The 22,652-nt window shown below is 39.5% G+C and overlaps 1 protein-coding gene across 3 annotated transcripts in view; it reads right to left on the bottom strand.

Annotated features, from left to right (window-relative positions):
• COL12A1 (collagen type XII alpha 1 chain) overlaps positions 1-22,652 on the bottom strand; it is a 201,178-nt gene that overhangs the window by 66,623 nt on the left and 111,903 nt on the right. For all 3 annotated transcript variants that reach the window (XM_069726544.1, XM_069726543.1, XM_069726545.1), the window contains 13 exons: positions 20,292-20,434; positions 18,216-18,345; positions 17,742-17,861; positions 17,496-17,642; positions 12,154-12,270; positions 11,451-11,597; positions 11,145-11,219; positions 10,663-10,802; positions 7,424-7,547; positions 7,079-7,222; positions 2,453-2,617; positions 244-282; positions 13-151 (listed from right to left, as the gene is read on the bottom strand). In XM_069726544.1, the coding sequence (XP_069582645.1) occupies positions 13-151; positions 244-282; positions 2,453-2,617; positions 7,079-7,222; positions 7,424-7,547; positions 10,663-10,802; positions 11,145-11,219; positions 11,451-11,597; positions 12,154-12,270; positions 17,496-17,642; positions 17,742-17,861; positions 18,216-18,345; positions 20,292-20,434 (1,630 nt within the window). The remainder of the gene's footprint in view (positions 1-12; positions 152-243; positions 283-2,452; positions 2,618-7,078; positions 7,223-7,423; positions 7,548-10,662; positions 10,803-11,144; positions 11,220-11,450; positions 11,598-12,153; positions 12,271-17,495; positions 17,643-17,741; positions 17,862-18,215; positions 18,346-20,291; positions 20,435-22,652) is intronic.

Here is a 22,652-nt window from a genome sequence, read left to right as displayed (position 1 = left end):
TAATTTACTTACGAGGTAGGTATAGAAAGGAAGGCATCTTTGTGGAGATTATACGCAGGGAAACTGTTGAAAGAACCAGGTTGCAAAGAGACACCTTGGACAGATCCATAAGTCTTTTCTGTAAGGTTATAGGCTTCTAACATCCTAAAGCCTTAGAGAGAAAAGAGAAAAATGAATTCAATGCACATAGAAACAAAAGGGAAAATCTCAGTATTCAAGCTGAAAATAAAGAGGCTCTCTTACCAGGCGACGTGTAGCCATCAAGGTATATAAGTGGGCAAGCTGAAAGAACAAGAGATAACAAGATAATTTCATCTGTATTTATACAACCTAGCACCTCACACTTGGGTAATGTTATCATACTGTTTGTAAATCTAAAACATCTAATATAAAATTCTAGTCTGACTTACTCTTCTGAAGCTTGGTAAGCAGAATGTGATGTATTTATTGGCACCATATCTACTGATCACGCTTTAGAAAGTGTAAACTAGGTTCACATGATTGTAAATGGAAGTAAACCTCACGAAAGAGCACAATGTGTTCTTGTTATTGATGTTAATTTCCTGATGTGTCATTTATTATAAACTTGGAGTCTGGTCTGATACGTTTTTCTGGCATATTTGACATTCCTAGAAATAAGAGGAGCTCAACTTTCAATTGGACGCCAATATTCTTGAATTTATTTGACATGTGCTTAGAAGAAAGGTCGGCATGACCCTATCCATTTTTAATTGAAATGTTGATTAAATTCTTGTTGATTTCTTTTCTGAGATCTCTTAATCTCCAGCCTAATTTCATGAGATAGCAGTATTATGGGCAATCAAAGGCGTAAAAATTATGGTCACGTGGGGTGCGGCCACAAACGGGCCAGGAGAGGGGCCCATTGGTTACCAGCGTTATTATCAACCAGATGTATTTCCAAGAACGGATATCCAGTTTAAACTGCCCTGCACTACTAATAGTCCCATCAGAGGTCTTCAGTGTTCTGTTTCAGATGGCGAAATGCTGTCAGTGCTCTGCATCATCTGTGCTGGGTGATGGAGGAAAAAGACCTAACTGCTTATCATGGGAATGGTGCCAGGTGAGAGGCATTGCTGCTCATTTTAGTTAATGGCTGAAACATTATTAATCTATGGGATCTCAAACGGAACACAGATTGAGGAGATTGTTATTGTAAGGGACCATAAATTGGGATATTAATACTGTTTACAGTCCACAAAAAGGTACGCTACTGCTGTGTGGAGGCATAATATGTGGACCGTTCTACTGTATACAAACTACAAGGTAGTATTATTACTGCATTTGGGCACACAGAGGAATGCAACCTGTTTATGAAGTACCATAAAAGAGTACATTAACATTAATCCGGTATAGGGACACAGAGGGTGATATTTCTACTGTGAAGGGGGCCCTCATTGCTGTAATATATTTTGTTTATTATTTTTTAGGGGTACTGTTACCGTAGGAGGAGCAAAAGGGAGGTATTGTTTATCATATCACATAGCACTACGTCTTTATGTAGTTTATGTGGAAGTAAGGGAAAAGTAGGGAGGGCACTCTACAAGTGATCAGCCATAGATGTCTGTGAATTACATTCTGCAGAGATGAGTCCTGTCTGTAAGAAATCATTGTGGTCTTAATCAGATGAGGAAGAATAGAGAAAATAAATTACTTTAGTTGGGTTGGAGATATCAGCAGTGATCATTGGATTTTCATATACCAAATACACTTATACCATCTACAGAACTTGTGTATCACAGCTATCTACCACCATACAGGCACTGTATGGGGAAAATATTAGTATGAGCACAGTGTTTCTTAGATAAGTATGGTGGTATTATTCAGTCATCATCTGCTGAAAATATATGATTGGGTAGAGCGATATTTGTTCCTTTGTGTAGTATTATTGGTACACTGTTCTTGGTTTAGTTGGTTTTGTTCAGCAATAGGATGGTGGTGATATGGGTTTTTTTTTTACAGGTTTGGAATTGTATGTCTTTATAGACTTTAGCAATACTTCCGGGGCCTACACAACTTAGCAACATGCTAATGGTGGGGGAAAATGTCCAGGTCCAAAATTTGCCCTGGGGCTAACAGAATTCTAGTTACTCCCCTGTTTGTAATTCCAAAGAAATAAACACCCAATCAGGTAGCAACAAATTATCTTTCATCTTGAAAGCAGCCAGTTATTAAATACTGAAGTATTTTACTCAAAGATAAATCAATATAAGGTGTATTCGAAATCTAACATCAACATATTTAAAAGGACAAATTTGTCTATTGTGGTCTATCACATGAAGTATTGGATTATCACCTCTCCAGTAATAATCCAAGTGCTTTACCATGTATCAAATTGATATACTGTACTATGTTTAGTCACAAATACAAGTCATCTTGAAGGGATAATTGAAATATAATTCCCTTGTAAGAGCTTAATCAAATTGATACTTACTTGAAGTTGCAGTTTCACACACAAAGGTGATGAGATTATCTTCAATCTTCTCAAATGCATCAAAATCATCAACAATGAAGACGTGGCGTTCACTCGGTTTACTACCAATATGTGTAAGCTCGGTATAATCCACATCAGCCACTCCAATCACGAATACGCTAAAGCCTGAAAATGACATATATATATATATGACGTCCTCATTACGGTTATCGCTACATTTGGAGTCACATCTCAACAGGGAAAGTGAACATGTTCCAGATCTATTTTGAGGTCAACAAGCACATAATGAGGTGAGATACTTAACTTAGGAACCATTCTGCATGGTTCACTTTATTACAGTGGGGTGTTTTTTATGCTTCTCTGATAAAGAAATATTAACTACTGTAAGTACTCTGTTTTCTACATGCATTATTATTTATTTACTGCAGGGTATACAGTCATTATATCTACTATATAATTGTCTAAGGGTCACTTACGTTTTTCTGTCTGTCCTTCTGTCTTTTCTTTCTGTCTTTCTGTCATGGATATTTATTGGTCGCGGCCTCTGTCTGTCATGGAATCCAAGTTGCTGATTGGTCGTGGCAAAACGCCCGCGACCATTGCCACGACCAATCAGTGACGGCCACAGTCCGACGGCAATATGGCTGCTCTTTCCTCCCCGCAGTCAGTGCCCTCTCCATACTCCCCTCCAGTCATCCAGTCAGCCCTCACACAGGGTTAATGCCAGCGTTACCGGAGCTCGGTGTAACGCACTCCGGTTACGCAGCTATTAACCCTGTGTGACCAACTTTTAACTATTGATGCTGCGTATGCAGCATCAATAGTAAAACGATCTAATGTTAAAAATAATAATAATAATAATAATAATAAAAAAGGTTATTCTCACCCTCCGACGTGCGTGCTGTCCTCGGCAGTGCAAGCGGCAGGTTCCGGTTCCAAAGATGCTATGTGAGAAGGCCTTCCATGACATCACGGTCATGTGACCGCGACGTCATCACAGGTCCTGCGCTCATACCAACCCTGGGACCGGAATCTGCCGCGTGCACCGCACACAGGCGACAGGACTACAAGGGGCCTTCGGAGGCTGAGTATATGTTTCTTTTTTATTTTTTAACCTGTTACATACATGGCTGAGCAATATACTATGTAGCTGGGCAATATACTACGTGTCTGTGCTGTATACTAGGTGGCTCTGTGCTGTATACTACGTCACTGGGCAATATACTACGTAACTGAACAATATACTATGTGACTGGGCAATTTACTACGTGACTGGGCAATATACTACGTGACTGGGCAATATACTATGTGACTGGGCAATATACTACGTGGCTGGGCAATATACTATGTCACTGGGCAATATACTACGTGGCTGGGCAATATACTACGTGGCTGGTCAATATACTACGTGGCTGGTCAATATACTACGTGGCTGGACAATATACTACATCACTGGGCAATATACTTCGTGGCTGGGCAATATACTACTGGGTGGGTAATATACTACGTGGGCTGTGCAATATAATACATGGACATGCATATTCTAGAATACCCAATGCTTTAGAATCGGGCCACCATCTAGTTTATTCTATAATTATATTTGTCTGGTAATGGTCACAGCGTAAATGTGTGCCTATACATACCATATTACACTTATACCAACAGGTGTGCTGCCCCATGTTTTTGCTTTAGATCTTTGTACCATGTAAATCTGGGGGTGTTCCCCCATTTTTAGGCTCTGTAAATTCTCTATTTAGCTTTTCCACACACCTGTTTTTTTTATGGCTTGCTGGCACTTATCAAGGTGAGTTAATAGGGTTAGGGACCATCTTGATTGGGGAACATGCTGTTGTGGGGGATGGCATTTATGTTTTTTTAGCAAAAAGTCAACTAAGTACCCTATACTTTATACATGTATACTACTATTAACCCCTTTCTGACCTCGGATGGGATAGTACGTCCGAGGTCAGAACCCCCACTTTGATGCGGGCTCCGGCGGTGATCCCACATCAAAGCCGGGACATGTCAGCTGTTTTGAACAGCTGACATGTGCCCGCAATAACGACGGGTGGAATCGCGATCCACCCGTCGCTATTAACTAGTTAAATGCTGCTGTCAAACGCTGACAGCGGCGTTTAACCTGCGCTTCCGGCCATCGTCCCGGAAATGAGCGCATTGACGACCCCCGTCACATGATCGGGGGTCAGCGTTGCGTCTGCATAATAACCATAGAGGTCCTTGAGACCTCTATGGTTGCTGATGCCGGATTGCTATGGGCGCCACCTTGTGATCGGTGCTCATAGCAATGCAGGAATTCAGCTACATAGGAGCGATCTGATGATTGCTCCCATTTAGCTGAGCCGATCGAGCTGTGCCAGCTTCTAGCCTCCCATGGAGCGTATTGAAGCATGGAAAAAGTAAAAAAAATGTGAAAAAAATAAAAAAAATATAAAAGTTTAAATTGCCTCCCTTTCGCCACATTCAAAATAAAACAATAAAAAAATCAAACCTACACATATTTAGTATTGCCGCATTCAGAATCGCCCGATCTATCAATAAAAAAAAGGATTAACCTGATCGCTAAATGGCGTAGCGAGAAAAAATTAGAAACCCAAAAATTACTTTTTTTGGTCGCCACGACATTGCATTAAAATGCAATAACGGGCGATCAAAAGAAAGTATCTGCACAAAAGTGGTATCAATAAAAACATCAGCTTGGAACGCAAAAAATAAGCCCTCAACCGAACCCAGATCACAAAAAATGGAGACCCTACGGGTATCGAAAAATGGCACAATTTTTTTTTTTCTTAGAAAAGTTTCGAATTTTTTTTCACCATTCAGATAAAAGAGAACCTAGACATGTTTGGTGTCTGTGAACTCATAATGACCCGGCGAATCATAATGACAGGTCAGTTTTAGCATTTAGTGAACCTAGTAAAAAAAGCCAAGCAAAAAACAAGTGTGGGATTGCACTTTTTTTGCAATTTCACCGTACTTGGAATTTTTTTCCCGTTTTCTAGTACACAACGTGGTAAAACCAATGATGTTGTTCAAAGAACAACTCGTTCCACAAAAAATAAGCCCTCACATGGCCAAATTGATGGAAAAATAAAAAAGTTATAGCTCTGGGAAGGAGGGGAGTGAAAAACGAACACGGAAAATTGGAAAATCCCAAGGTCATGAAGGGGTTAATTTACTTTCTACAGGGTATCTATCGACTGCTTTTATTATTCGTTATTCCAGTATTAAAGTTAAAACTCCATCATTACAATAAGTGTTCAGTCTGAATAAAAACCACATGCAACATCTTTTCTTAGTCATAGTCATACCATGAGTAAAGAACGCATGTTGTATTTGAACATGTTAGTTTTTATTATGTTTGTACATTCATTCTAAGGATAGAGTTTAAACTTAATATTGGAATAAATTGGATGATTTCATCCTTACGATCTGGAACATTTTGGCTATATTCACACTTTGCGGATTTTGCTGCGGATCCGCAGCGGATTTGACCGCTGCGGATCCGCAGCAGTTTCCCATGAGTTTACATTTCAATGTAAACCTATGGGAAACAAAAAACGCTGTGCACATGCTGCAGAAAAATCCGCGCGGAAACGCTGCGGATTACATTCCGCAGCATGTCACTTCTTTTCTGCGGATTTTCAGCTGCTCCAATAGAAAACTGCAGTTGAAAATCCGCAGAAGAAAACGCAGTAAAAACCGCGATAAATCCGCAGTAAAAACCGCGATGGGTTTTCACTGCGGATTTTGCAATTCCGCTGCGGAAAAATCCGCAGTGGAATCTGCAAAGTGTGCACATAGCCTTACACTTTCCTTCTTGCTATTGACTACACATGATCACTGCTTCCATCCTATACATAATGAAGGTGAGCTGGTTACATTCTTTTTTTCTTGAAGTTACATCTACAGCGCTGAATAAATATGGCTAAAATATACGGTGCCTTGCGAAATTATTCGGCTCCCTGGAACTTTTCAACCTTTTCCCACATAATAATTAAAATATATTTCTTGTTCACATTTCAATTTGTGTAACATGATCAAACTGTGATTTATTGTATTGGAACTGCTTGACTTGCTACGGGAACACTTTGCAGTTTTACAGTATTTATACACATACTATTCTTTAAAAAAAAAGTATGGAAGAAAAAACAATCAAAGTTTTAATGATCAGACTGAGACGTGAGTTACGAACCATTGACTTATTAAAGCAATATGGCCCGGAGTGCTTCTAGCAGTGAGGCAGCTGGATGCACATAGTGTAAAATCCTCTTCCCAAATTAAAGATGGAAAAGTGTTGCCAGGAAAATAAATTTTCTTCTCTGTACAGGACTCAACATGTCTCATTATTATTTATCGTTAGATTAAGCATTTACTTTTCAACTATGAAAACTTAAATTAATCTTTTAGAGACCTAAATCTCACATTATTGCAAGCGTATAAAATAAATGAGACTAATTATTAGCTAGAAAACTAGAAAATGTTTTCTTTATCTTTTCCCCATAATTTGTTGTTGCGTATTTATGTGGTCTTGATACATTCATGAATTCTTTTCTTTAGATGTTCCATAGTAAATCACACATTCAGTCTTTTCTAAGCTAATCATACCAGAGTGTTGAATGTCCATGGCAGACTTCTTCACGTCATCCTGGGATCTTCCATCAGTCACTACTACTAGTACCTTGGGAACGGATCTTCTCATGCCATTATCGAAAGTCAAGACCTTATCTCGTACAAACTTCAAAGCTTTTCCTGTGAGAAGTAAAATTGGATAAGCTGCTTGCTCTGACTAACTTAAAATAGATCTCGAGTCCCTTGCACTGGAAATTTGCCATTTTAATGCAGTTTTTCATGAATAAAGCGTATGTACATAATTGAAGCCTTGATGATTACCTCTCTACAGCTTGTATTTAACAGTTAATATGTAGCAGTTGATATACTTGTGTAACATACCTGTTTTTGTGTTTCCACCCTTGTATCGAACATTAGCTAATGCACCAAGAGCTTGTGCTTTATCGGCATAAGTATTCAGCTTAAACTCAGTTTGGGCTTCATCACTGAACTGCACAAATGAAACCTGCAGGAAATCATAGATAAACATAAATCATTTAGGATATACTGTATATGCAGGGTGGGCCATGTATGTGGATGCACCTAAATAAAATGGGAATGGTTGGTGATATCAACTTCCTGTTTGTGGCACGTTAGTATATGGGAGGGGGAAAACTTTTCAAGATGGGTGTTGACCGTGGTGGCCATTTTGAAGGTGGCCATTTTGGATCCAACTTTATTTTTTCCAGTGGGAAGAGGATCATGTGACACATCAAACTTATTGAGAATTTCACAAGAAAAACAATGGTCTGCTTGGTTTTAACGTAACTTTATTCTTTCATGAGTTATTTACAAGTTTCTCTTTGTTTACAGCCATTGACATGTCGCAGAGGTTAACACATGAGGAGTGGATAGAAATTGTGTTGATGTCTGGTGAACGCAGTACCCGGGTCATTGCAGCAGATTTCAGTGTAAGACCCCCTACGTAGGAAAACTGTCACCATTCCCATTTTATTTAGGTGTATCCATATAAATGGCCTATCCAAAAAAGTTTGCCTCATCACTGAACATAATGTTCTGTGTAAACTGAGTGTCCTGTTTCAATTTTTGTTTTGCCCATGGTGCAAACTCAGCGCGCCGATCAGGGTCATCCTCATTGAGATGCTGCAGCAGCTGGATTTTGTAAGGGTGCCATTTGTGAGTAGCTAATATTCGCTGAAGGGATGTTCGACTGATGCCAGATCTATATATATATATATATATATATATATATATATATACATATATATACATACGTATGTATATATATATATACCGTATATACTCGAGTATAAGCTGAGACGTTCAGCCCATTTTTTGGGGCTGAAAGTCCCCCTCTCGGCTTATAATCGAGTCATACCCAGGGGTCGGCAGTTTAGGGGGAGCGGGGGCTGTGTAATTATACTTACCTACTCCCGGCGCGGTCTCTGGACGTCCCTGCTTCTTCCAGCGCTGCAGCTTCTTCCTGTACTGAGCAGTCACATGGTACCGCTCATTACAGTAATGAATTTGCGGCTCCACCTCCCATAGAGGCTGTGACGCGCGGTGTCAGGTCAGAGGGCGCGGTGACGTAGTCATTGCGCGCCTTCTGCTGAACGTCAGTGCCGAAGATGGAGCCGCACGAGGAGCAGGTAAATATTGAAAGTGCCGGGGGTCCTGAGCGAAGAGAGGTGAGTATGTGATTTTTTTTTTATCGCAGCAAAAGCATATGGGGCAAGTGACTATACGGAGCATCTTATGGGGCCATAACACTTGTGCAGCACTATATGGGGCAAGTGACTGTACGGAGTATCTTATGGGGCCATAACACTTGTGCAGCACTATATGGGGCAAGTGACTGTACGGAGTATCTTATGGGGCCATAACACTTGTGCAGCACTATATGGGGCAAGTGACTGTACGGAGCATCTTATGGGGCCATAACACTTGTGCAGCACTATAAGGGGCAAGTGTCTGTATGGATCATCTTATGGGGCCATAAAGCTTGTGCAGCACTATATGGGGCAAGTGGCTGTACGGAGCATCTTATGGGGCCATAACACTTGTGCAGCACTATATGGGGCAAGTGGCTGTACGGAGCATCTTATGGGGCATAACACTTGTGCAGCACTATAAGGGGCAAGTGACTGTACGGAGCATCTTATGGGGCCATAACACTTGTGCAGCACTATAAGGGGCAAGTGTCTGTATGGATCATCTTATGGGGCCATAACGCTTGTGCAGCACTATATGGGGCAAGTAGCTGTACGGAGCATCTTATGGGGCCATAACGCTTGTGCAGCACTATATAGGGCAAATATCTCTATGGAGCATCTTATGGGGCCCTTATTACCCTTTATGCAGGATTATATGGGGCATATTTTAATATGGAGCATCTAATGGGGCCCATCAAACTTTATGGAGCATTATATGGGGCTCCTGATTCAATATGGATATTTAAAAACACTTAACCTACTGATGTCTCAATTAATTTAACTTTTATTGGTATCTATTTTTACTTTTGACATTTACCAGTAGCTGCTGCATTTTCCAGCCTAGGCTTATACTCGAGTCATTAAGTTTTTTCAGTTTTTTGTGGCAAAATTAGGAGGGTCGGCTTATACTCGGGTCGGCTTATACTCGAGTATATACGGTATATATATATATATATAAACTGTAGATAGATAGATGGATAGATATACACCTTGTATTGCATAATGTATAGATAACTATGGATTTTGCACTTACACTATCATGTACAACCTCAAGGAACCTAACAAGAAGATTGTGCTTTCTGTTGTGGGAATCAGACATATTAGCTAGTGATGCCATCCTGCCCTCTACTGGGCCTTTCTCTGTTTTAACCAATATATAGTGGTTAACTATAGTGCAATTTAGCACCACAGCACAATGAGCATGACAAGGTCACCTAGTCAAAATTACTGTTATAAGATATAATAAAAGAAAGATTTTAATAATATAAAAAATAATATAATATAATTTATCCAATAGTGTTCTATCTCCTATAGCTCTCCTCATGTTTTCAGATGACAATCGCCCGAGCATGCTGGGATGTAGATTATTGGTACAAATTGTGTTGTCCACTATCGTTCTTTATATACCATATTCACTTTAGTGAAATAAAAATAGCAGATCTTCACCTCCTGCACCGTTTTTTTTTCAGTCTCCCAGTGCTTGCGTGACAGTGCTGTCATTTGAGCACTAAAGCCAATCAATAGTCGCTGATGGGCTGCTTCACTTACACTTCACTCAGAGGAACTTTGGACATCTGAAAGAAGTGTGAGAACTGCAGCACATTTGTGATCAATGATTGGCTGACCAGCTCACGTGGCATAGAAATGTCATGCAAGCCCTGGGAGACCGGGTGCTTTCATTGCTGAAATGGCACAAGTGCGGAAAGTGAGAATCAGCTATTTTCATTTTACTAGGGGGAATATAGCATTTAGGCAGGAGTTGTCCAACTTTAAAAGCTATCTTTCACTGTCCAAAACAATGATTATTCTTATTGAAAATGTATGAATAGAAATAGAATATAAGCATTTCCTTTTTTCAACTACCAATACATTTGCTCAGATCTGATCACATATTGCCATCAGCCTCACCTGGATACCTGCAGGGTTGATGACATCAAAAGCTCCAATGGTGTTAAAAATAAATTGCCGAACTTTATTGAAGTTATCATCGCCAATACTCCATGAGCTATCAATTAGGAAGACAATATCTGCTTTTGCACCTTTGCAGACTGGAAAAAAAATATCTGTATCAGTAATTGTAGTAGTTACTATGGATTAGTATAAGGACAGAAGAAGGGCACGGAATGAGGGGGGACGGTGGCTTGGAGATTTAGGTTACAGCCTTAGTATCTAAATGTCTTGTGCAAGTGTCTAGATGGCCACAAGTATGCACTGTATATTCCCCAGTGGTCCCCAAACTACAATCATGCTTGTAAATTTAATAAGAAAACCTTAATAAAATGTATACATATTCTACCACTAATTAGTACCAATTTTAAACAATCTTTGCCTCTGTGCCGGACATAATTGTTCCAGCCACTATTACATAAAGTCATATATATATTGCTTACCTTCACGGGCTGACGGTATTGTGGGTGGTGGAGGAGGAGCAGGAGGTTCGGTTGGTGATTCGGTTGGCTTTATCACTAACAAGTTGAGATAAGAGACAAGAGAAAATGATAATTATTACTGATTACTTATACAACATTAACATTCTTTTTATTACTGCACACATAATGTATCACGCCCATTTAAAGCATATAATCTTTACTATACTAAGATCCAAGCAAAAAGCAGCATTTAAAATGTATTAGTTCCATTCCACATACCATCCCATTTATTGGAGTTATATTACTATATAGGTATATATTACTTACAAGTACGTTCTTTGGTTGATACACCTCTGCCCTCAAGGTTTGGTGTCTGTACAAACACGGTGGCAGTATATTCTGTGTCAGGGTTCAGACCAGTAAAGCAGTTTGATGACTCTGAGCCAGGGACTGTTATTTCCTGTCCTCGTGATCCTGTATAATAAGACAAACACTGATTATTCATACTATTTATATTGCATTGAGAAAAGCTACTTTCTGCAGTACTGTATGTATCACCAGAACCGAGATTTATACACAATGGTTTTACATGGTATTAGGAGATCCAGCACATGAGTAGAAAAAATGAGTTATGACTATGAACCAGGGAGTTCAAAAGTTCGAAACGAGTAATAACTCCCATGTCTTATAGGCCTTTTGCCTAATTTTTGTTATGGAATATACAGTGATGAATATTTTATTTTAACAGTTTTGTAATAAACATCAATTTTATCTATTCACATGTGCTGGATCCCCTACTACCTCGTAGCCTTGGAACCTTCAGTGTGGGATTGACTCTCCTAAGTGCTCCTGTGCACCGTGTTTCCTGTGATTGCTGGCCGATAGGAGGGTGAGCTGAATATTTTTTCTCCTGTTTTTCAATCATTTTACATGTATTTTATATTTGTATTCATTACTGGATTCTGTTGAACTTATTTTTTTGTTCTACAAGTATGGTATCATCATTTTACAGAAAAAAAACTGTTCTTACCATCAACTGGATTTAGTTTCACTCTATAGGAAGTGGCAGCTCTGTGAGGCGTCCACCTAATACAGAATGAATCCCACGACACTTGGTAGCTTGTCAGATCGGTCACATTGAGGTACACTGCAAATGGAAAATCAGAAATGTTCAGGGAAAAAAATTAGAGACATCAATTACGCTCAGAATGGCGGTATTTGCAATACCACAGATCTTTTAACGATCAGAAACCTGAACCACAGTAACAATTTCAGATTTAGAATTGTACTCTGACAGATACATATGTGACTATCTTCACTACAGCTTACACACAGCTGTCATCTGCACTTTCCTATTAACTACAAACAGATGTGTTCACCACAACGTTTTCCGCCAATTTTTATGGAGACTCCCATTTATCACAATACAAATTCAATATATGCTGAAAAAGATAAATACATCATAAACAACTCCCAATGGAGCAACAAATGTTACATTTTTAATGTGTATGGCAATATTGGAGTTCACGTATTCATTAGTCACAGTGAATAAATACAGTGGTGTGAAAAAGTTTTTGCCCCCTTCCTGATTTCCTATTCTTTTGAATATTTGTCACTAGGGTTGAGTGACTTTTACTTTTATAGGATCGGGTCGGGTTTCACGAAACCCGACTTTTTCAAAAGTCGGGTCGAGTGAAATCAACCGATCCTATAAAAAAGTCTGGGTCGGGGGCGGCCGAAACACGAAATCCAATGCAGTGCATTGGGTTTCCAATGGTTCCCAGGGTCTGAAGGAGAGGAAACTCTCCTTCAGGCCCTGGGATCCATATTTAAGTGTAAAATAAAGAATTAAAATAAAAAATATTGCTATACTCACCCTCTGACGCGCCCTGGTACTAACCGGCAGCCTTCCTTCCTTAGAATCAGCGCGTGAAGGGCCTTAGATGACGTCGCGGCTTGTGATTGGTCGCGCGACCGCCCATGTGACCGCTCGCGCGACCAATCACAAGCCGCGACGTCATCTAAGGCCCTTCACGCGCTGATTCTAAGGAAGGAAGGCTGCCGGTTAGTACCAGGGCGCGTCAGAGGGTGAGTATAGCAATATTTTTTATTTTAATTCTTTATTTTACACTTAAATATGGATTCTGATACCAATTTCCGATATTGCAAACATATCGGAACTCGGTATCGGAATTCCGATACCAGATTCAGAAGATCGCCAACCTCATGGCCGACCCCACACAGGGGTCGGGTCGGGTTTCATGAAACCCGACTTTGCCAAAAGTCGGCGACTTCTGAAAATGGCCGACCCGTTTCGCTCAACCCTATTTGTCACACTTAAATACTTCAGATGGCAAAAAAATGTTAGATGTTAAAGAGAACACAAGTAAAGACAAAAAAAAACAGTTTTTAAATGAAGGTCTTTATTATTAAGGGAAAAATAATTCCAAACCTACAGGGTCCTGTGTGAAAAAGTGATTGCCCCTTAAACCTAATAACAGGTTGGACCACCCTTAGCAGCAACAACTGCAATCGGACATTTGCGATAACTAGGAGTGAGTCTTTTAGAATCATGGAATCATAGAAAAGCAGAGTTGGAAGGGACCTCCAGGGTCATCTTACCCAACCCCCCTGCTCGATGCATGATTCACTAAATCAAATTTTACAACGCTCTGGAGGAATTTTGCCCACTCATCTTTGCAAAATTGTTGTAATCCAGCCACACTAAAGGGTTTCTGAGTATGAACTGCCTTTTTAAGGTCATCAGATTTTGACTAGGCCACTGCAAAGTCTTAATATTGCATTTCGTAAGCTATTCAGCGGCGGACTTGTTTGTGTGTTTTGGATTATTGTCCTTCTGCATAACCCAAGTGCTTTTCAGCTTGAAGTCACGAACAGATGGCCAGACATTCTACTTCAGAATTTTTTAAAAAACAGCAGATTTCATGGTTATATTTACCACAGCAAGTCTTGCAGGTCCTGAAGCAGCAAAACAGCCCCAGACCATCACACTACCACCATATTTTACTGTTGGTATGATGTTCCTTTCCTGAAATGCTGTGCAATGGGACATATATTTCCATAAAGTTTAAACTTTTGACTCGTTAGTCTACACAGTATTCTCCCAAAAGTCTTAGAGCGATTATCAAGATGTTTTCTGGCAAAACTGAAACAAGCCGTTATGTTCTTTTTGCTCAGCAGTGGTTTTTGTCTTGGAACTCTGCCATGTATGCCATTTTTGCCCACTCTCCTTCTTAAGTGGAGTCAGGAACACTGACCTTACTTGAGGCAAGTGAGGCCTGCAGTTCTTTGGATGTTGCTGTCGGGTCGTTTGTGACCTGTTGGATGTGTTGTCACTGAGCTCTTGGGGTAATTTTGGTTGGCCAACCATTCCTGGGAAGGTTCACCACTGTTCCATGTTTTCGTCATTTGTGGATAATGGCTCTCACTGTGATTCGCTGGAGTCCCAAAGCTTTAGAAATGGCATTATAGCCTTTTCCACACTGATATAACTCAATTACTTTGTTTCTCAACTGTTCCTGAATTTCTTTGGATCACAGCATGAAGTCTAGCTTTTGTGGATCTTTTCCCTACTTCAACAGGTGTGGCATTAAGCAGGCCTGTGTGTGGCTAGGGAAACTCAACTCAGCTTGCCAAAGATGTGATAAACCAAAGTTAATTTATGTTTTAAAGGGGGAGAAATCACTTTTTCACACAGGCCCCTGTAAGTTTGGATTTCTTTTTTCCCGTTATAATAAAGACCTTCATTTCAAAACTGAATTTTGTGTTTATATTATCTTTGTCTAATATTTAAATTTGTTTGGTGATAGCAAACACTTAATTGTGACAAATATGCAAAAGAGTAAAAAATCAGGAAGGGGTAAACATTTATTCACACCACTGCTTGCACATATATCATAATCAACTCCCAATGGAGCAACACAATTTTTTTTTTCAAAGCTGTTCAACTTTCAGGTATCCTCTTAGGAAAGACACATGTGTAATAACTGAACCCAAGGTATTTGGAAGGACAAAATAAACAATGAGGGTACAGTGCATTCCAACTATTAATGTTTTTTCCAGCTGAATTTCCACATGAATTCCGCACCGTAGTTCACTTGCGTCTTTTCTTGAAATTTTGTTTGCATTTTTTGCTGCATGTGTTTTTATATCTATACGCAAAGCTATAGATAGTTATAGATAGATAAATAGATGGGATTAGATAGATAGATAGATAGATAGATAGATAGATAGATAGATAGATAGATAGATAGATAGATGTAATGTCAGCTGGCATCAACCCCAAAAGTTAGCAATGAAGAGGTGTCTATTAGAACAAACCCAGTAAGTAAAAAGAGAAAAAAACACAGAAAAAAAATTTATTTGACAAAAGCACACACAAACAAAATACTTTACACACAGAAAAAAAAACCATTTTATTTTAATAAAGACTCCCCAAGCTATTCCTCATTCTCCATTTTATTATAAGAAAATGTTCCCATGAAGCTCCTTTGACGTAATCCACGATCCTCGATGTCTCCTGTGTCTCTGAATAGCAGTAATCACAGGTGCCAGGTAGTGATGACAACTCTGCTCAGCTGCTGGCTGTCGTAGAGAGAAGCATTGAGCCAGCGTCTCTGATGAGAGTTGTTCTCACTACCTGGCAGCTGAGAATAGCAGTACTTTACTGCTCTTCAGAGAGACCTGAGACATTGAGGATCATAGGGTTATGTCACAGTAGCTTCATGGGAACCTTTTTTTTTATAAAATGGAGTACGAGGGATAGTGTGGGGAAGTCTTTATTAAAATAAAGTGTTTTTTACCTGTGTGGGTTTTTTTTTTAAATAAAGTGGGTTTTATTCTGTATGTTTTTATTTTTTATTACCTGGTTCATAATGGGGGTATCTGGTAGACACCTCTCCATTACTAAATCCAGGGGTCGATGGCAGATATGATTCTTGACAAATCACATCTGTTATCAACTACAATTATTAAGCTGATTGTGACCACACCAGAGCAATCAGGAAGCGCCAAGGTCTACTGTTAAAATTAGCACATCTAATGTGATGTGCCAATTCTGGGGTGGCTGCGGGTTTGAATTTTTGGGCTGGAAGGGTCCCAAAAATTAGGGACTTTCCCAGCCTGATAGTATAAGCTCGCAGCTGTCTGCTTTTACCTGTTAGGCTACTTTCACATTTCCGTCGGTACGGGCCCGTCGCAATGCGTCGGGCCAATGTACCGACGGACGTTGTGAACTTACTGCACGATGTGGGCAGTGGATGCAGTTTTTCAACGCATCCGCTGCCCATTCTGCAGTCCGGGGAGGAGGGGGCGGAGTTTTGGCAGCACATGCGCGGTCGAAAATGGCGGACGCGATGCACAAAAAAAGTTACATTGAACGACGTGTGGCCATCCATCATGATCCGTCGCTAACACAAGTCTATGGGCAAAAAATGCATCCTGAAAGCACATTTGCAGGATCCGTTTTTTGCCCAAACTGACAGATTGCGACGGAGGACAAAAGGCGGAAGTGTGAAAGTAGCCTTACCTGAGCTGCTTATCAAAAACAAGGGAACCCCACTTATTTTTAAATTATTTATGTTTAGATGCATTTTTTGGTGTGTTTAAGCTGTGTAAGCACACTTTACAACACATGTGCTTTTTTAACTATGTCATTACCACATCTAATCCAAGTCTACGGGGAAATTCCGCACAAAAGAATGAGTGTTCCAGCAAGAGAAATTGACATGCTGTGGCTTGGAAACCCACACCGGAGGAGAGATCACGCAGCATCTGTGCTTGCCCTGTACAATGCAGCATTTTGCATGCAGCGAAAATGCGCATTGTCTAAAATCTGCTATTCCTGATTGTGGGCACACAGCCTAACACAAACTTTAAAATTAAACTTTGAACACAGTCTTTATAAATGGCTACACTCTAAATCTTTTCCAAACTCAGTAAGCAATGATTAGGTTCAGATTTAGGACTTATTATTTGGCAACAGACAACATGACATGATTCAGGGAAAATAAATAAGCAAGATAACAGGTAGTGGGTAACATAACTCCCATCAGAAAAAAAGATTAAAATAAAATCTCCGACCTGTAAATATCTACACCCACAATCCACATTTCTAGACTCTCTAAATCATAAACTCAAATAAAAGCAAGAACACGGAAAAGTTTGCAGAAGCAGATTCACTACCCAACTTATTCTGCTATGTCAAACACCATAGAGGGAAAAATAAAAGTAGCAAGCTAGTACTTGAAGCTCAGTTTATGCCAAAATACCAATTGGAGCTTTCAAAAGATGTGGTACAAGTATGCTTGTGATTTGGTTTCCTTTTGACAATTGTATAAGCACAGGACTTACAGGTTGTTCCAGGTCCTCTAAGAGGTCCACTCAGTCCGGTGTCATATTGTGCATACACCTGAACATCATAGGTTGTTCCAGGGTTAAGATTTTGCAGAGTGTATGAATTCACATCGCCAACAAATACTTCCATAGAGTCATCAGCATCTTCACAAGAAATAGAAAACAGTTACTACTTGAAGTATGGACTATAGATTAATTTGGATATATTAATATAAATAAAAGAAGTAAAAAGATTGTAGTTACCTTGTGGCTGGTATACGAGTTTATAGCCAAGAACTGGAGAGGTTGCTCTATCCCAAGACACTCGGAACCTGGTGTACCATTCATCAGAAACTTGTAGATTTTTAGGTGCAAGCAAGCCAACTAGAACAAAACAATGGCATTCACTAAAATCACCTCAAAAAGTTGTAAAGTAACGCCCTTTATAGACTTCACATTCTATATGTAAGCCTAGAAGGGAAGTGACTACTAGCCCAGAATTGTGAATGTATATGACAATTGATTTTTATTACAGATATTCAATACTTCCAAGTATAGAAGTTCTACTCTATTTTTTTAGGGACAAACTACGGCACCAGGAAAGGAATCTAATGCCAAAACATGGACATAGGAATTATAGGGACATGCAGACATTAATAAAAATCATCTAGAAAAACATCAGTATATAATATATAATTGATGAACATTTGTGCTATAAACACATTTTTAGTCTCTTACCTGTTCTTCCATTTCCAGTCAGCTGTCCGCCATCCCCATCTGCATACACAGCTACCACAGTAATTTTATATGGTGTGTCTGACTGCAAAGGTTGGAGGACCACATTGTTTCTTCTACCAGGAACCGTTGTCTAAAAGAAGTGCAATATAATAATACAAATATAGTAATACATTTACACACATATATACTGTAAATATAAAGGTAAAATATGTAAATGTAGTCACACAAAATCTAATCAAAAATATTCTATACTACAGTAAAATCATGAACAAGGGATGGTGAAGATGAAGTATTATGGGGCAATAGCAATAGAGTACTAGAGCCATTTTAAGTTTTAGAACTACTGTATATTCCGCAAAAATCCTAACAATTACTAAAGTGTTTTCTTTACATGTGTATTACATTGTTTTGTAACTATTAAAGCAAATATGAAATTATTCTGTAAATAAAAGTATAATCGCAACAGTACAGCTGGATAGATATATGTGCAATATGCACAGCACATAGTAAGCTTTCATTCAGACAAAACCACTGTAAACACTGGAGACCAGACATAATGTATTATACATCTGTTCTACAAAATGAGCGCTGGATATACAGTCCTTTAAATAGAAAGCAGACTGTCTGCAAAATAGGGAACATATGGATAAAAGTGCTGTGACACGACATTGGGACTGGCTTGGACGTGCGTCAGAAAACAATGCAATAATTCTTTCATAGAAATGTGGTGCGTTCTTAGGACCTCAGAGTACAAACGGTGCTTGAATACCAGTGCAATGGTACTCTGCGCGTAGTTAGCAAAACATAAAATCAATTCAAAATCTAAGAAAACCCAATAAAGTTTTCAATTGCTTAAATCACTAGCTCTACTGTATGTTTGGCTAGCTGTCACAAATCCACTTTTGGAAACATGCGCAAGAAAGAATTGTGATCGGCCAATGATCAATGGACTTTTGATTCTTAATGGTGTCAGAAAGAACTCGATAGTGTCCCACAGACAGTTAGGAATGACAAAAAACGTTGCCTTTATTTGCACTATATGGTATAAAACTCAAGTTTACAGCGTATAACAGGGACAGACATAACATTAGTAAACCTGCGCAACCGCACAGGGGCCCAAAGGTACAAGGCTCCATTTCTACATCCAAAGTAGCAAGCAGCTTTGGTCCCAGATACATAAAGGGATGCTTTACAATGAGCTATTGGACTGCAAAGGGTCCTCATAAAGTTCTTGCCCTGGGGTGCTCTTCTATGTGTGTCTGCCCCTGAGAAGTTCCTTTGTGGGTACCTTTTGCTGCATCATTGATTTATGTGCCTGCCAGAAATGTTAAGGGAAAGAGTTTCACCATGAGGAAGAGTCTACTAGTATTGATAAGTCAATGGAAAGCCCACAAAACTGTATAGTTTGGAAATATGAAACTCTCTAAGCTATGAATGGAAGGGCATAAGGCTGAGGAAAACACTTTAGTCCTTTTGTTAATCGTATCTATAAAGAACCTATTGTCATCTTCTGAAGGGATTCCAAGCCTAAAGATAGTAAACTGTGCACAAAGATGCTCAATACAGATTCACAATATTTTAATGGTTGCTATGTAAGAAATCCACTGCTAACAATTAAATGGGGGATATCTTGCTTAAAATATTAATACTTAAATACCCAGTAATAGAATTTCTAAGTCAATAAGGGATCCACTGAACATAACTATTCACTAGATGCTACACCGGGTCCAACAAATGGTGCTTTAGTTTAGTACAGCCCACTATGTAATACTACATTTCTCCTGCAGGGGTGTTGTAGGAAAATAGAACACTAGATTGTTGGCGCTTCCTGCAGTAGAACGCCAAAGATTAGGTTATCATCAAGGGTCCATTGTAACTGAAAAAAAAGAATTGCCCAAAGCAGACAGCTTGTCTGATTCTGGCATTGAGTGAATGGGACAATGGATTTAACAGTAGTGACCATTGAATATGTTAGATCACAAAAATAATGAGGCATTAAAGTATGAAATGTATAGAATATTTAGAAACCACAAACATTTTAATAAGTAATTATACTGTAAAGGCATACAAACTTACAAATTCATCAATAGGATCACCAACAGTTGGCGAATAGATAATTCTATATTGTTGAACAGGACCATCGGCGTGATCCCAGTTTACTGAAAGACTGTTGGTTGTTTCTCCAAAAACTTTAATGTTCTTTGGCCCGCTCCGAGGTACTGCAGGAAGAAACATAATTACAAAACAATTATCAGTCTGGATATTAACCTTGATTTTTCTTAACAACGATGTCAAATATTTATTATAAACATGTGAATACAGGAAAATGAGAACTTTCCAACCACACTCCTGGTGTCTGCCTGCTGTGCACGATCTTTGTAGCACAATGCTGCCAGCTAGAACATACTAGCAGATTATTAAGAAATAAACCTACCGCAGTATGAACGAAATGTGGAAAGAGGGATACCACAACTATTTGGAAAGCTCTTAGTAGCTGGAGGGATTTGCAAAGAAGTCAGCAAAAGAAGGAAACATTCTAATATAACACAGGAGCAAACTTTCCATACAGGATCCTTTAGAGGTTTTTCAGAATAGCTGCATTCTCCTCAAAACATGGTTAGATATTGGTATTAATGATAAAATAATTTAATTAGGTGTTGCCAACATAGAAGAAGTTGCCAAATCCAAGTGGAAGCCCAGTCTCTTTTGGAGTCTTTGTATCACTTATAAATAAAAGTATTGTTAAAATGTTTCCTATTTTATTATTAATAAATATTCTTTTTAGATAAGGTAAAAGTAAAACTTAAGGGGTATTCCCATCTCCAAGATCCTATCCCAATATGTTGTAGGTGTAATAATAATATAATTATTATTATTAGGCTACTTTCACACTGGCATTTTTTTGAATACATCGCAATGCGTAGTTTAGGGGAAAAAACGCATCCTGCAAAGTTGTTTGCAGGATGCGTTTTTGCCCCATAGAGTAATATTACCGACGCATTGCGACGTATTGACACACGTCGCAACCGTCGTGCGACGGTTGCGCCGTGTTGTGGCGGACCGCCAGGAGCAAAAAACATTAAATTTAACTTTTTTTGCTGCCGATGGACCACTTTTTCTGACCGCACATGCGCGGCCGGAACTCCGCCCCCACCTCCCGGCACCTCACAATGGGGCAGCGGATACGCCGGAGAAATGCATCCGCTGCACCCATTGTGCGGCGCATCAAACGCTAGCGTCGGAATCTCGTCCCGACACACTGCGACGGGCCGAATCCGACGCTTGTGTGAAAGTAGCCTTATTATTATTAAAGTATTAATAATATTAAACACGACCTACAGAGAACCGGAGTATTATGCCCCTAAACAAATAGGAATACCATAACTAATGTAACAATAATAAACTTTATTTATACATAAACACGACCTACATACAAACAATATATCCAGTAAAAATGACAGGAAATGGTGATGACACAAAAAATCGGAGACAGTGACACCATAAATACAGAATAGCAGCACTACATAGCGTATAGGGGGCGCTCAGTGTATATCACGCCCCAAACAGTACAAACACCTACATGGTCTGTTTGTACCGCCAGTATCCCACCACATTTGGCTAGGATGGGGACATTTGACTAGGATGGGGACATTATTACTGGAAGGGGCCTAAGATGCATGACATTATTTCTGGAAGGCAGCACACTGCAGCGCTAGAACATACAAACTTGAAAAATGAAATTTGAACTGCATTACTGCACTAGAAATATGAAAAATGAGAGCGTTTAGCGCATAAAAATGGCCACCTGTTCACACTGAGTCTATGTTTGGATGTGCCGGTCAGGTTTTTGAAATGTATTCTCTTTGCATCTGATCGTGCACTCCGCCTCCTAGCCACAGGTGTTTTAATTACAGCTGGTCCAATACCCCTCCACAGAGAAAGAGAATTTTAATCTAGGAAGAGGTTTCACATGTACCCATTCAGATGGAGACATTTATTCTCAGCGAGGTAAGGCAAGTGTAGGACCTGGTATAAGAGAGATGCCGTAAAGGGGCTACCAGGTACACATAAAATTGGCCATTTTTATGCGCTAAACGCTCTCATTTTTCATATTTCTAGTGCAGTAATGCAGTTCAAATTTCGTTTTCAAGTTTGTATGTTCTAGCGCTGCAGTGTGCTGCCTTATTTACTTAACTATATATGAGTTGGCGACTCTAGGTTCAGCACCTGTTCACACTGAGTCTATGTTTGGATGTGCCGGTCAGGTTTTTGAAATTATTTCTGGAAGGGGCCCAGGATGAGGAAGATTCATGCTGGAAGGGGAACAGGCTGTTGTACATTATTACTGCAAGGGGCTCAGGAGGTGGGGCATTTTTACTGGAAGGGAGGCATTATTATATTATGGGGATCAACACGTCTTTAGAGGATTTAGTATAT

The sequence above is a fragment of the Ranitomeya imitator genome, chromosome 5 (genome assembly GCF_032444005.1).
Source record: "Ranitomeya imitator isolate aRanImi1 chromosome 5, aRanImi1.pri, whole genome shotgun sequence".
NCBI classification, from domain to species: domain Eukaryota; kingdom Metazoa; phylum Chordata; class Amphibia; order Anura; family Dendrobatidae; genus Ranitomeya; species Ranitomeya imitator.
The sequence above is the reverse complement of the archived record's forward strand: the minus strand, read 5'-3'. Positions and strand labels throughout refer to the sequence as shown.